At 40.4% G+C, this 14,567-nt stretch overlaps 1 protein-coding gene across 1 annotated transcript; it reads right to left on the minus strand.

Moving 5' to 3' along the window:
• Positions 1 to 432: 432 nt before the first annotated feature.
• lonrf1 (LON peptidase N-terminal domain and ring finger 1) lies at positions 433 to 13,006 on the minus strand. Its single transcript, XM_069697512.1, has 12 exons — positions 12,255 to 13,006; positions 9,612 to 9,730; positions 8,358 to 8,480; positions 6,041 to 6,235; positions 5,709 to 5,922; positions 5,414 to 5,519; positions 5,164 to 5,278; positions 4,933 to 5,054; positions 4,635 to 4,793; positions 4,239 to 4,401; positions 3,886 to 4,038; positions 433 to 2,376 (listed from the first exon to the last, which is right to left on the minus strand). The coding sequence occupies exons 1-12, from the start codon at positions 12,856 to 12,858 to the stop codon at positions 2,218 to 2,220; spliced, it is 2,232 nt and encodes a 743-aa protein (XP_069553613.1). The 5' UTR covers positions 12,859 to 13,006; the 3' UTR covers positions 433 to 2,217.
• Between the last annotated feature and the right edge of the window lie 1,561 nt (positions 13,007 to 14,567).

The raw sequence follows: 14,567 nt of genomic DNA on the forward strand, positions 1-14,567 counted from the left end.
TATAAAAACATAATCAAGTTCAAGAGATCTCTTTATATTTTCAGAATAAAAGTTGAGGATGAATAAGTGCAGTGGGTAAAAAGGTGAGTTATGAAACACTTGACTGTATGTAGTCAATAATGCTGCACTGTCGCCCCCTTGTGGCACAGAAATGTAAAGAATCGGGTTGTTGTTTTTTAACCCACTGGTTTCCTACTGGTGTTTTATCTTTGTATTTCCTGTGGAACTGAAACCTGCATATTTGAGCAACTGTTTCTCACAAAGTTATGACAATTTTGGTTGTTTTACAGTGGAGATTTTGTTTATTGGGTTAAAGTTAATCCTCTGGTGAAAAAAGGTGTTGATATTGAAAACTCCAATACACTGATTTGGTTTATTTCTCAAAGTCTTCTATCAAATATGTGTAGAAATAAATAAACAGTGAGGCTGCTGTTGAAAAATGTGCATTTATTATTGAAAATCGATAACTTAAATCGTCTCGAACGGGAAAAAAAAAAAAAAGCAAGATCTGTCCAAAACGCCTCTGTACAAAGGGTTTACTGAGAACAGCCGTGTGTAATTTTTTTCAGATTTCTCCCAGATATTGTGAACACATGGTAGCTTAAACTAACTGAAAGAAAAACATATACATTTAAAACTTCCTTCACGTTATGGCAAAAAAAAAAAAAAAAAAAAAAAAAAGGGAACAGTAACCACTATTATTAAAATCACAACGCTAAATGGTGTAAGGCAAATGTAGTCCCATGACTGAAGCATTGCAGGTACTGTCCTCTCTCTCCTCCAAGCAGACAGAGACCAGACAATGCTAAACCCATTTGCTGTATACATGCCGTTTTTTTCTGGTTTTGATTTGTCATAATATTGCAAAGTCCCCCTCAGGATTTCTTATACAAACACATGGTCAGAATGTACAAATATATTTCTACTCATAAGTTAAGTCATTTTAAGTTAATTCACTGGGAAGCTGAATTTTTTTGGTTTTAAAGGAGAGACAAGTAAAACAAGAACAGAACCACTGAATCTTTAACATTTTCAATGCAAAGTCCTGACACTCCAGCAGTGTCTCCAAGAGTCTCTGACAAACGAAACGTTTGTAAGATAGGGCTTACGAATTCAGAGTTTACTGTGAACCAACCAGAGAAGATAAAGCAGGGACAACCCCCGAGGCCCTCGCAGGAAGAAGTGGTTGAAAAACACAGAAACAAAATGAGGTTACAAGTTCACAGGTTGCTCATAACTCCATTTAGGAGGAACAAAATGGAAAATATTTGCATGAAAATCTGGAAGAAACTAAAAAGTAAAATTAAAATGGGAAGATACATGAAGGCTATCTGCCACTCTGCAGAGGAAGCAATGTAAGTTGTGCATGGTTATTATGTGAGAGAAGTAACTTAGAGGAAATCCTTTCATCAGTGTTTGTTACACATACACCAGCCTTCAGTTCAACCTGATGTTGCACAGATCTCTTCACAATGCTTCCTCTAACCCAACTGGATGACATCTTTGACAGACTTTAAAAGTTCTGTATAAATACTGTATAATTATTGGTTTTTTTCTTGAAATCACTTTTTGGGCTTTCAGCATTTAGGATTTTGTTCCACAGAATCACTCCATCTCTCCTCAACATACACACAAATCTAACAGCCAGGAGACAAAAACTTTCTTTCACGTGTCTCACAAGAAATGATGCAACACAAAAAAAAAACACACTGGACTCTTTTCACCTCAGTTCCATTTGTACAAACCATTTTTTTTTTTTAAAGGGACACTCAATAGTGGTTGTTACACACACTACTTGGTCGTCTTCACTGGCATCAGCCCAGTATGAACTAAGTGCAATAGTAACTGCTCCTCTAATTTCTCCAGGATCATTCAGGATGTTCTTTCGAAAGTCAACTGCATTAAGAACAAGAGCAGACGGGAATAGTTGTCTTTTTTTGATCATTTCAAACAAAAGCTGTGTCATTGTAGTATCCCTGAGGTGGTTTGGCCAGATCTCTGGTTTTAGTGATCAGCATTTCAAAGGATGTTGCAGCTTTGAGCTGATCTTGTGTTAGTTCTAGACAAAGATCTGTAAATGGGGAGTTTGGTAGCTGCAAAAAGAAAAATAATATGAACTTGCAGTACAAAGAAAAAGTGGTGAGATGTAGACAGAAGTTTTTTTTTTTTTTTAAATGTCACTTCAAAGTCCGAAGAGTGCTGTGTTGAGGGGAAGCTCTAGCTGTTGGGGATGCTCTGCAGATATGTGAGGATGTGCTGGATCTTCACTAGGCGTTCTTTGAGGCTGGACATGGAGAGGACCGAGAGCTGGTACCGAGGGTCGATGGGCAGGACAGCCAGCAGCCACCAGCAGCACGCCGGACCATTTGGAGTTGCCTAGAAGACAGAAAGAAGAGTGTAAACAGCTCAAACAATTTTTTTTCAGCCTAATTTCAGACAATTAAAGACATTATAATTCAAGAAATAATAAACATTTTAAATATTCTGGTATTGAGAAATAGCTTTTCAATTCCTCCAGATCTTGACTGTGCCACCATAAAATATGAGATCATGATCTTTTCTTACTCTTTTGTATTGAGCAAAAATAATTCCACAGAAATCAAAACCTCCTCTTAGTTTTTGGCCACTGTTCTTGTTCCTCTTAGAGATGCCTCACTGTTCTCCAGTCTGCTCCGTTTAGCTGTGATTTGTCACAGCTATAATGAAATCTATTCACCAATAACATTGCTTCAAACTGATTTATAGATACAAAATATTGATTTTTAAATTCAACTTTTATCCAGCAAATTATTTACAACGGCCTTTCGCTGCTTGTCGGTGCCTCTATTCAGTATGTTTAATACACGAGTACTTCCACTTACATGACTGACAATTAAATTAAGTACTCAGTCCGACAACTTTGGAATGAGTTAAATCATAAAAGGCCATTTTCAGTAATCTGCACAAAGAATGCAAAGCTGCGTCTGAGGTACACGGCTGACAAACAAATCACTGTGTCTGGGAGTTAGGGACCTTCAGCCAATTACAAAATGTGCTTAACACTCAAGACAGATTTGAAGTGAATGGGTTACTATGTCTGCGCTACGTTTCACTTTGAGGTAAGTGCCCTGACCATTGACCAAAAAACTGCCCTGTGACAAACACGTTCAGAAATAACATACAGCGCCCAAAGTCCCAGCTGCTGCTCTGCTCTTTTGGTGTGTATGTGTGTGCACACGTGGTAGAGTCGGGGATTCTTTCCTTGACATGGTTCTGACGCAACAGGGCCAGCGGGATTAGGTACATTAAGCTTTTTAGCCTATATTGTCGATAGACCCCGCCCTCTGGTTGTCCTAAGAATGGAGCTCTAATCCCTTTGGCGTTACGGGATGAAAGCCGAAGCCACAGCTGAGCGCACACACACACACACACACACACACACACAACAACAGTGTTCCGGTATTAAGACCTGCGTCAGGTGAGTCACTGGCACTGTGGGAGTCCCCTGAAGGCCAGTGTGTCATGAGATGATCTGATTTTAGACTTAGAACTTTCAGTGTCTTGTTTTACCAGTCTAAGTAATCCAAGCTTTACAAACCCTGCAGTGTGTTAAAGAAAATGATTAGTTTAGCCAGGTTCATCAGATACCAGAACTGATAATAAGAATAATTCAGATTCTGCCTGACCATCATCTTGGAGATCTACTAGACAAACTACATAAAAACATCACTAATAATGTTTAAGTTCATGTAGGGGAACTACTGCAGGTATCACAGCCAAAGCCAACGTAAACAAATATCCAGCAGAAGAGGCTTAATGATCACTGCAAATGTATTTGTTGTGTAATTTAAGATATTTAGGAACATACAGTTGGCAGGGATGGGAAAATCTGTGCTTGATGTGTACCTGGATGTCGGCTTCTCGTTCTGGCATTGGTCCAAAGTGCTGCAGGATCTGGTTGTGGAAGCGGATCTTGAGGTTCTGGAACCAGACTCTGGCCTGCTCATACACTGCATCATGAAGCTCCTGTAGTCTCTCCAGTTCATCACTGTCCTCCACCTAACAACGACAATCAATCAGATGATGCATCAGAAACCTTTGGGCTGGCTCAACTCACAATAACCGACTTTTTCAGTGATGAATTATCGATAGATAATAATGCATAAAGTGAAACTCTACCCCGAATCAACGGCTTTATAACAGGACTTAATGATCAACAAAGGTAGCATCGTTTAAATGACGGTCATTGTGGTTCTTACTCTGCTATCCTCCAGGTGCTCGATGTTAGCAGTGCTATAACCATCCTTCATTCCTCGGTTCAGGACCCGGAAGCGTTTCCCTCCGATGGTGTCCACTACTGAGCGTCCGTCAGGGAGGAAATGGACACTTCTGATGATCAGCATGCAGCCGTTGTCTACAAACCTGCAGGGACAGACACAACGGTTTATTGAGACAGTGCGGTCATGGCAGATTGTTGCGGTCTTCATTAGCCGTACATAATGAGCTACAAGACCTGCTGCGTACAGTAACAGGAAACTGAAAATCCAGGAAGACTGAGAGCAACGGCTTTAATAACTAATGACTAATGTTGTATAAAGTGCTCTATATAGCAATCCATACACAACCCTACCAAATGTCTGTGCTTGCGTTCTTACCCTTTCTCGGGATCACTGATACACATCCCAAACTGCCGCGTGCCCGTTTCCATGCAGCGGCGAATCATGAGGCGGTAACGTGGCTCGAAGACGTGCAGGGGACAAGGCACAGTGGGGTAGGCCATGGTACACACAAAGATAGGCACATTCTTCGTCAGGCTGCAGCGATGGAAACAAACAGAAAAGCAAGTTAGAACATTTAAGCCTCTTTAAATCTTTTGCATAAAGTAACATTGATAACGATGATCGGAATGAACCGCACGAGAAGCAGAAATGAATGAATGGAAAGGCTGCTTACTCAGAAAGCTCTCTGGTCTCCTCCAGATGAGTTTTAGTTCTCTCTGCAGACTCCTGACTCAAATACTGTTTGATCAGCGTGTCCAAGACAGTGGTCACCATGTACCTCCTACATGCCAGATGCTGGAGAGAGAGCGGGATAGGAGTTATTATTCAAACGGGAAGAAGGGAATGACCATTTTATTTAGTACAATGGCTCCAGAGATAAGACGTGCCAAGATCGGTCGCTCACCTCTTTCAGACTCTCTTTACAGAGGGGACACTGGGGTGTGTGGTCCAAGCAGCGTTCCAGGCAGTTTTTACAGAAGGTGTGGCCACATGGTGTCGTCACAGGCTCATAAAACAATCTGTGTTGATCAGAATGATGCCACAATCAGCTGTTTGTTCTGAGTGCCAACAGGGGGAACGTTTTAGTCGTATTTTCAAGTACTGATATGAGCCGGCAGTAAGCGTGTACATGTGGTGTACTACTGTGTCCTTACCTCATGCAGAGCGAACACTCCAAGTCATTGGGGTCCATCAGATTCTCAGGAACACTTCTGCAGGTTTTAGCTTTGCCTGTCTGTTGTCTGGAGCCTTTTGCCACCCCTTAATTCAACCAGGGAGAGGAAAACATCTCATCACCTTCATCATTACATGCTGTTCTTTCTCAGTCACCGGCTCACATTTAAACGGCGTGGCAACAGAAGCAGAAAGGAATAAATTTGAGCAGGAAAGTAACCTACAGAAGAGAAGGAATGAACAGAAAGAAGTACACTGGATGATCCGGTAACTCACATTGTTTTTTATGTTTGCTATTTCCATCTTCCACAACGTAGTGTTCTGTGTCTGACACCGACAACTTCCTCTTCAGTAAAGTCCCCTTTTCCTGGTCGCCAAGTTGCGGAGCAGAGCAAACTCTCTTCAGCCCCTCGTCACCACAGCCAGAGCCATGCATTCGTAAGGAATGAGCTCGGCTCAGACCGGAGCGCTGCAGACTTTCCCAGCGTTTCTAGGTAGGGACAAAAAACGTAAAGTAAGAAGGAGATGGTGCTTCCTCAACTGCCAATTTGTGGAATTGAAATGATCCATTAACAAACTGTGTGATTTCAGTGTGCGTGTGCTGGTACCTCCTGGTTGTCCAGATGGTGTGCGGATGCGGCACGGACCTGGTGTTGGTGTGGCCTTTGGACGGGGCTCTGCGGTTGAGCTTGGGCATCTGTCGCAAGGGTTTTACTGCGCAAGTGAGGCAATGCGTTGTGCGTCGTTTCCCTCAGGCCGACCTTGACATTCTCATCAGCCGGGGAGAGCAGGTCACACAAGATCTGTAAAAAGCATTGAGTCTGTCATCAAAATGGAACCTAATCCTGGCGAACTAAGGAACCTGATTTTCACACGGGTTAGGCGGTTATGAAAAAGGGCAAGTTAGTGTACAACATGGAGGATGGTGTCCCCTATCCGTTGTCATAAATCATAGGATAACAATGAAGTCTAATGAAGTATAAAATTAAATCTAACAACCAGACACTGGCTTCAAACTACATACTGCTCGATATCACATGTTAAACTTTGACCCACGCAGTGCATATTTTAGCATTTAGCAGCCATGGCTCCCAGATGAAGAGATATCAGCCTGTGAATAAGTCTTTATAAGTATTCACATTTGAGTGGCAAAATATGTTTTAAATGTGTTGAGGATGTTAGATGTTGCAATAAATATTATGTAGAGTTTTCTTCACTGTGCCTGTTTCCAGGGTTTCTACAAAGAAAAGCAGAGAACTAGTTTTTTTTTAGGTTCCATAGAGACAGTGGGTGTCAAAAGGGAACTACAGAGTTTTTGTTCTCTATGCACAATGAGGTTATTGAATTACAGAATGCAGGAAATAACATTTTATAACCATGACCACAAAAATCGGAGTCCTTTTTTCCTTAATAAGTGCATATTTTTTAATATCACAGTTATCTGAAGGGCGTTTTCAGAAGAAATCAAAAGTAAGAGAAGATCAACTTCTCAATAAAGCTGGTGAAGTTAGATGCTCCGGTCAGAACTGTGACGATTTTAATTCCATTATTTTGTTATTTAATTGTTTTTACTCTTTTTTTTTTTTTTAAATTAAAAAAAATCTTATGTCCAGCATTATTTGAATGTTTTGTCATGTCTTAGTGAGGGCAATGAGGATGGAGGCTGTTCATTAACATGCTGTTTTCATTATTTTGGTATTAAGTAGGCTGTTGAAAAGTAAGATTACAGACTGCATAAACCTGATTTGACTCGGTCACTAATGCAGATTAATATCTAGATTTAGAAATGTCTTTTCCACTTCAGAAGTTTAAGGAATTTAGATACGCTGCCAATACAAACAGCAACCCTTAAAAACGTGTCTAATCAATTTGACACCATTTCTACCAAGTGAAAACATGATATATCAATAATTTAGAAATGATTACACTCAACTTTATCAGTTGATTTGTTATCAAAAAGATTAAAAAAAAAAAAAAAACTGTGTTGTTACTCTAAAAAGGGATTATGTAGCACTACAACAGTCAGCTACATGTGACTTATGTAACTACAATGTTCTGTCCATTAAGTGGTACTAACATCATTACAGGCACAGTCACAGGACCTGACCCCATAACAAATTATGCAATATCATGACAGATAATCCCACAAAAATGAAAAGAATGTCTGGTGTTTATGACAGGTAGATGTGTGGAGTTTCAAAGATGAAATTAGATGTGATCAGAATCTGAAATCATGTGTTTGATGTGCATCCACTGTCTTTCAAAGAGGTACCGATCCCAAATCATCACCTTCAGAGAAGAATTAGCAGCAAATGTTTATCATTTCCAAATACATTTAACTGCAGTTGATTGGGTTTTTTTTTTCTCTGAAAGGACAAGACATTTCTTTTCTTACTTTCTTTTTTCAATTTAAGTTGATCCATATCAATGACCAGAATAATACGGCCATTTTAAATCATCTCTGTCAGTAGAGTATATTGCACAATGTAAAACCTTTTAAAAGCACAGCACTGCAAGAAGTCCTTTTATTAGCCTATAAAACATTGCCTCCACTACGTTTCCTATCAAATGGTTTATTTAGTAATAAGTGGTATTTTAGGATGCATGCCATGACCAGAGAGCATTAAATCAATGTAGTATAACAGCAGATGCTGTATGTAAAATCACAACAAATGTCTTTGTGCAATAAAGATAATGATGGGAGAACTTTATGTTCCCGCCTGTCCATTCAAATTACTGAGACTCCTTAAAAACAATTATACAACAGAACGAATTTCACTTTGGCTTTCACTGTACTGAGGACAGCTCCTCCAGCTTGCTTGAATCAACACAAGTGACCTGGCCTTAACTGACCGCCCTCAGGATGATGACAGGGACTAATATTTATTTTTTCCACATCGCCAGCAGAGTATTCAGAACTCTCACCTTTTCTACTTGTCTTTTAGCACTGGGGAAGTCCTCATCAACAGCCAGGCAGTGGAGGAAGACTTGGAGAGACTCGTCCACTTGTCCCATCTGATGCAGCACCATAGCTTTTCTAAACAAAACCTGAGAGGGAAGAATAAAAGAGAGAGATATATTACTACTGTATCAGCATGTTTGTTTAAGTTATGCACTCTCGTGCTTAGTCCCTGTAACTAATGTGTGTACACAAACAATCCACTTTAATATCATTTTGCCGATAATTCAAAGTGCTAATGCATTGCAGGCAATATAAGAAAACACTAAATTCATCAATCTTTTTTTTTTTTTTTTAAACTATAGACGCAGGTTTTTATAAATAAATATTTTAACGACTATAAATCAATATGAAGTTAACAATTTACCAATGATTTTGCATGACATACACCACACATAAATATCATTTCCTGTGTTAAAGCCTCCTGTCTGCGATGTAAGAGTCATTAACGGCTTTGACCTTAATCACTGCATTCTCGGTTGCGGTCTAGAAAACGACATTAGTCAGGATAGTCTTTTGTGACATACTTACGCGAAGAGAAGTTCATTTATACAACACTCCACATAACAAAGGGTTGTTAAAAATATGCCTATTAAACAAAACAAACAAGATCACCAAGAACTAAATATTCTCTGACTATGATTCAGTGAAGTCAGCTGCCAATGCTATGAATCCAGTTTCATTCTATAACAAAGTGGACAAATAACAAAACAAGGTATTTGGAAACTGCTCTACAATTTGCAGGACATTAACTTGTGACTGTAATCCAATAACACAAATCAGGCGCTGCTTGTGTCTGGCTTTGAAGGCCACAGTCTTAAAATACACCGTTTCTTAGTAATGGCTGGCTGACCAATACATCGGACCAGACTGACAAACAGTTGAACAAATGCTAGACTATTGTGATTAAGAGGCAGTTTGCGTGATCTTGCAGTCACAACCTGCCGATGACACCGTCTCTGTGACACAAATTGCCTGGCCCTGGATTTAGTGTAATCACAGAATAAAAATGTACAATACCAACTTTAATTTATCCGACATTATTCCTTTCTAACTTGGACTCATGGTTGTAATCCCGCTTCAACCACATAAAGCACGTTGTGATTTAGTTTAGAGAGTGCTGTAAAAACAAGGTTTATTGTTTGTATCTAATACAAATGATTTGATTTATTTTATTCCTATAGAGGAACAAACTACTGCAGTATCAGCGAGTGACCTACTTCGGCAGAACAACTGGACCCGGGACAAACTTCTGTGTCCTCCAAAGCCAGACGGTACTGCTTGAGAGCCGTGTACGCCTCCGCTCGAGACAGCCGCGCCACCGCTGTCCTATCTGGGTCTAATTGGAGAAGGGAAAAAGAACAAACTCGATTGAAATTGTTTCTATTTTAACATTTTCCTTTTCCACACTAGAGAGCAGAGCATGCAAATTATTCAATTTCTGGTTTATACAATACATAGCACAAGTAATATTAAAGTCATCACAGTTATTAAATTGTCTGTCCTTTACTCGGCCAACCTGTAACTTTTTCAAGTAGGTAGTGTTTACCTCAACAGAAAGTAATACATTACATGATCACATGGTTACAACACCAAATTATATATTAGCTGTGTCAGTGAATGATCTGCAAACAGTATGAAGGAAAAATAAGTTGCATAAGCCCAAAAAAGCAGCAAGAGATCAGTGGATTTTCTAATACTTTTCGAAAAGTAGTTTGGATTAAAAAGAAAGAAGAGATTCAAATCCAGACATGTATTTTAACCACACCCTGAAGCATTATGAAAGCAGATGTTTTTTTGTTGTTGTTGGTGGTGGTTTATATAATAGTGCCATTTATGTGGACTATTAAGAAGTCTAAAACAGCTCTAAACACCTTCACAAATGCCTAAATGATATGAAACGGGGCCATGCATTTCTTTGGACGTAGGCCAGATTAAAAACTGACTTGTTGGAATTTGTTGTGAAATGGTCTCAAGTCTTTTGAAGCAATCTGACCTCTGGGCGTTACTGACTGATGAATTCTGTTAGTAGAGTTGTTAACCTGCATTCCATCAAAAGTTCAGTTCAACTTTCTTAATGGCCTGATTTGCTATTTTTCAGATAACACACACAGTCAATCCCAGCAATGTTTCACCTTTCATTGAGACACATTAGGGTTTAGCTCATTTTTCTGATGTGACGGACGCTAATGTGAATAAGGCCGTAGGTTTTTTTCTACTCAGTAGACCATCAGAGAAGCACCCCTAAAATGTCTGGACGTTTCTGTCCTGCTTCTCGTATCGTCCAGCACTCGTGTGGCCCAGCACCGTCAAAGGCAGGTGATGTGACTCAATCCCACAGCGGTGTCAGTCTGCGGCCTCAGCACAATGTCAAGTGACTTTCTTTACTTGTCCAAAGATGATACGAGTTAACCTAATCGTGTGCCCTTTAGTTTACACAGTTCACTGCGTTTGTGAGTCCTCCTGAGAAATACGATGCAGGAACACAGAAGGCCGAGCCGCCACATTTTAAAGACGGACGATGTCTCTTTACAGACTGCCAACACTCGATCTCATTATATGTAGAGGCAACAAATTACAGTTAAACATCTAGATGGGGTGGGCAGCACATCCGGCTCATTTTCAATATTGATTGATCTGTAATTTATTTTCTCGATTTATCATTTTATCATTAAAATGACAGAAAACTGTGAGCATGCCTTTAATAATTACCCAGAGCTCAAGGTGATGTCTTCAAATAATAAAAATCCACAACTCCAAAATACTTGTTATCAGAAGGCCAGAAGAAAAAAACAAAACACCCACTATGGGAGAGGCTGAAAAGCAGGCACGTGGTTGCTTTAAAAGATCACCCAAAACTGATTAAAAAAATAATAGATTATCAAAATCTTGATTCTTTTTGTTTTAATTATTGGATTAATCCTTTCAAAAGGTTCTTTTAACATGGTCTTTATGTCCTGCTGGTAACGATCTACCATACCCACAATACACGCCATCATTTTAGGTTGTATGAATAGGAAGTAGGGAATGAGGAGTGACGATGAAGCCAGTTTCCAACTCCACTGGATCAGTTATAGGTTATGTTCTTTACTTAGGGAACAATCTTTAAATGGTTAAAAGAAGCTTTTTATTTTTTTTTTTTTTATTTTACTTCACCCACACTGGGTTTTCCTGTCAATACTTATATTTGCACCTCGAAAACTTCCAGCCACAAACCTCCAACATCAATAAAACATGTTGAGTACTAGTCATGGGCACATGATGTAACTCAGTTTCTCATTACGAGACGTTACAAAACCTAATTGGTCCAGCGCTGGTCCAGTGTTTGGACCAGCAGACTTCCCCCAGCCCCGCAAATGGTGACTTCATCATTATTTTAAACATTTATGAAACCGCGGCAAGTCACAGCCATCACAGAAACCAAAATACATACAACCCCCCCCCCCCCCCTTTTTGATAAGTTACAAAACCTTCTCCAGCAAGTGTCACGACCTGCCTTATGCAACTTGCACCGGTCCGCGCATGCCCAGCTGGTTAAAATTTCGTAAGCGGAGCCCAGCAGATTGCAGGGCAGCCAATAAGGAGGAGACTGGCACCGGTGCTACGCATGGGGTGTCGGTAACGGCTTTCAAAAATGTTGGTCAGCTTGTACTTATCCCCCCTGGGCTCGTTTACAACAAACATTTACCCCGTATCAAGAGCCAGAGTGTCGTTCGTACGCAGTGCTGTTGCGCTTGGTTAAATAACGCCTCGTAACACGCCGAATTCCTATCCGGCTCACTGAGCCTGCGCAGTAAGCGCACGCCTCTCCCCCCCACCCTCCAACACGACATGCATGTAACGTAGCGCTTAACAACACTCACCTGACTGGATGATATCGGTTGCTAATGACACAGCTTCTTGGTAGCTTTTTCTCAGACACAACGAGTCCACTTCGCTTAACGTTTTCGACGTTTTCATCTCCTCGGGGAACCATTTCTCTAACAGTCCGCACAGAATTACATTCGCTTTCTCCGCGCCGCTCACGGGCCCACTGCACAGCTTGCATTTGGAAAGCAGCCGTCGGTTTAAACATCTTTTGCAGTACGAGTGTCCGCAGGCTACGGTCACAGGTTCACCTAAAAAGCTATGACAGTTGGGACAGTCGAAGACATCGTACCCGGAGCCGTCTCCCGAGTCTCGAGTCTGGCCCGAGGATGCCTCCGGCCCACCCGCTTTCGTCTTAAAGTTGCGGAGGATACAATCCACAAAAGGGCTTAATTGTTCGGGTCGTACAGGACCGTACTGCAGAGCCACTGAAATCCAGTCAATGGCTTCTTTGAGGCAGTTTTCAGATGCCAGAGCGTTGGCTTTCTGTAGTAGAAGTTGATGGTGGTCCTCCTCTTCGGGGACGTTGTCCCAGTCAGCGCCAATGAAGAAGGCGCTCATCTCCTCCGGTGTGTCCGCCGCTTGCTGCTGGAGCGACATTGTAGCGTTTAAAAAGAGAAAACAAAATGTTATGAAGCTTTAGGTTTTCTTCCGTCTGCGTGTCTGTACATTTCTATAGCTGCCGAGGTCCTTGACACTATGGTGAACGCACTTTCCCACAGATACCCGTTTGTTACATAAAAAAAAAAAAAAGAAAAGAAAAAAAAAGCAAAGCACCGTCATGTGACCAACAGGCTCGTCTCGTGATTGGTCAGGACGTCTCGGTTACAAAACCTGCGCTGGAAAGTTTCATAACTGCGGAAGGGACGCAGCTAAGTTCACTGATAGTATGTACCCGATCTCTGCGCTCCCATTGAAACACGTACTGCCCTTCAATCCCCTCCAACTTGAACAATTAAACACAATAAAAACGTAGCCGATAATACCACCAATTTTTTTTTTTTTTACACGTTTAGAAACAAGCTGGAGTGTTTGAAATCTGCCAGGAAACCAGACAACACATTCATAAATGATTGTGTGCAAGTTTACTTTTTTTTTGCAGTTAATTGCCCTAATCTTTTTTTGTTTCCACTTTCAGTCACAACTTTTTCAGTGGCCTGCTTAGTTTCTCCTGTTTTGTAATAAAACATTTACTGTTTGTATTAGCACATTTTGCAAAAAGGACAAAACAATGCAACACTGCCATGGATTTCATTATTGACTGAAGGAGTGCATCACATTACATTTACAAAACACTCAACTTTTAAGTAACAACAAAATAATTAATAATATATATACACAATTAATAATAATAAATTGCATGCCATGCTATCTTAATTTCTTTATTTTCATCCTCTGCCTGCATCACACTTCAATAAATCTTAGGGTCATAACGATTTTGACTCAGAGCACAAACAAAATCTAAAGGGATGGGGACTTAGAAAAAGGCATTTCCACACTATATAAAACTTTTTGCACATTTCACGTAGGGATTACATTAAATTATATCCTATTCGGATGTCTCCACAAGTATGACCCAAGGGTTAGCATGATCATGATCATGAGTTTTAATAATTGATTGTGACAGTAAATCTTTTCCACAATGCAAGTAATTCACTTCATGAAGCCTAACCCTTACACACTCCTCTCTTGAGGAGTGGCGGACACACTGACGTACGGCAGCAGCAGGCTGAAGTGGCCATAACGCGCCAGATTCAACGTGCCTCCTGATTGGATGGTCGGCTGTCAATGTTCTGATTGGCTAATCAGCGGGCAACGTGCTGATTGGCTGGTCAGCTCAGGCTTAAAAACAGGGTCAAAATTAGTGTTTTTGTAGCTCGTGTCTGTAATTTGAAAGTGGGAAATTTGTGCGTCCGTAACTTCAGGGTCACACACAAAAGTAGGAAATTTGTGTTTCCATCTTAAAGAGTTTGTACAGGTCACAAAACCTTTTTGCACGTGTAAATGATATCTGTCTGCACAAAATTTGTTTGCACATACACAAAATATGTTTACAGCTGCAAAACAGTTTCACACATTCACAGATTTGAATTTGTGAGAAAAGTTTTCTTTTAAAAGCTTACGCATGCAAAAAAAAAAAAAAAAAAAATTGTGCACACAAAACGTGAAATACAAGTGCAGACTGTGAAATTATTTGTGAACATCATTTCACAAGCACAAAATCTTTATGACTCTAATTTGATCCCATACTGATGCTTCAGAGCCCCTCATCACAGGCCAGGAAAGCCATTCTCACCTGAAGATAAATA

The sequence above is a fragment of the Brachyistius frenatus genome, unplaced genomic scaffold (genome assembly GCF_029030835.1).
Source record: "Brachyistius frenatus isolate BFR_SWC_R1_liver_20210118 unplaced genomic scaffold, ASM2903083v1 Contig_23, whole genome shotgun sequence".
Taxonomy (NCBI): domain Eukaryota; kingdom Metazoa; phylum Chordata; class Actinopteri; family Embiotocidae; genus Brachyistius; species Brachyistius frenatus.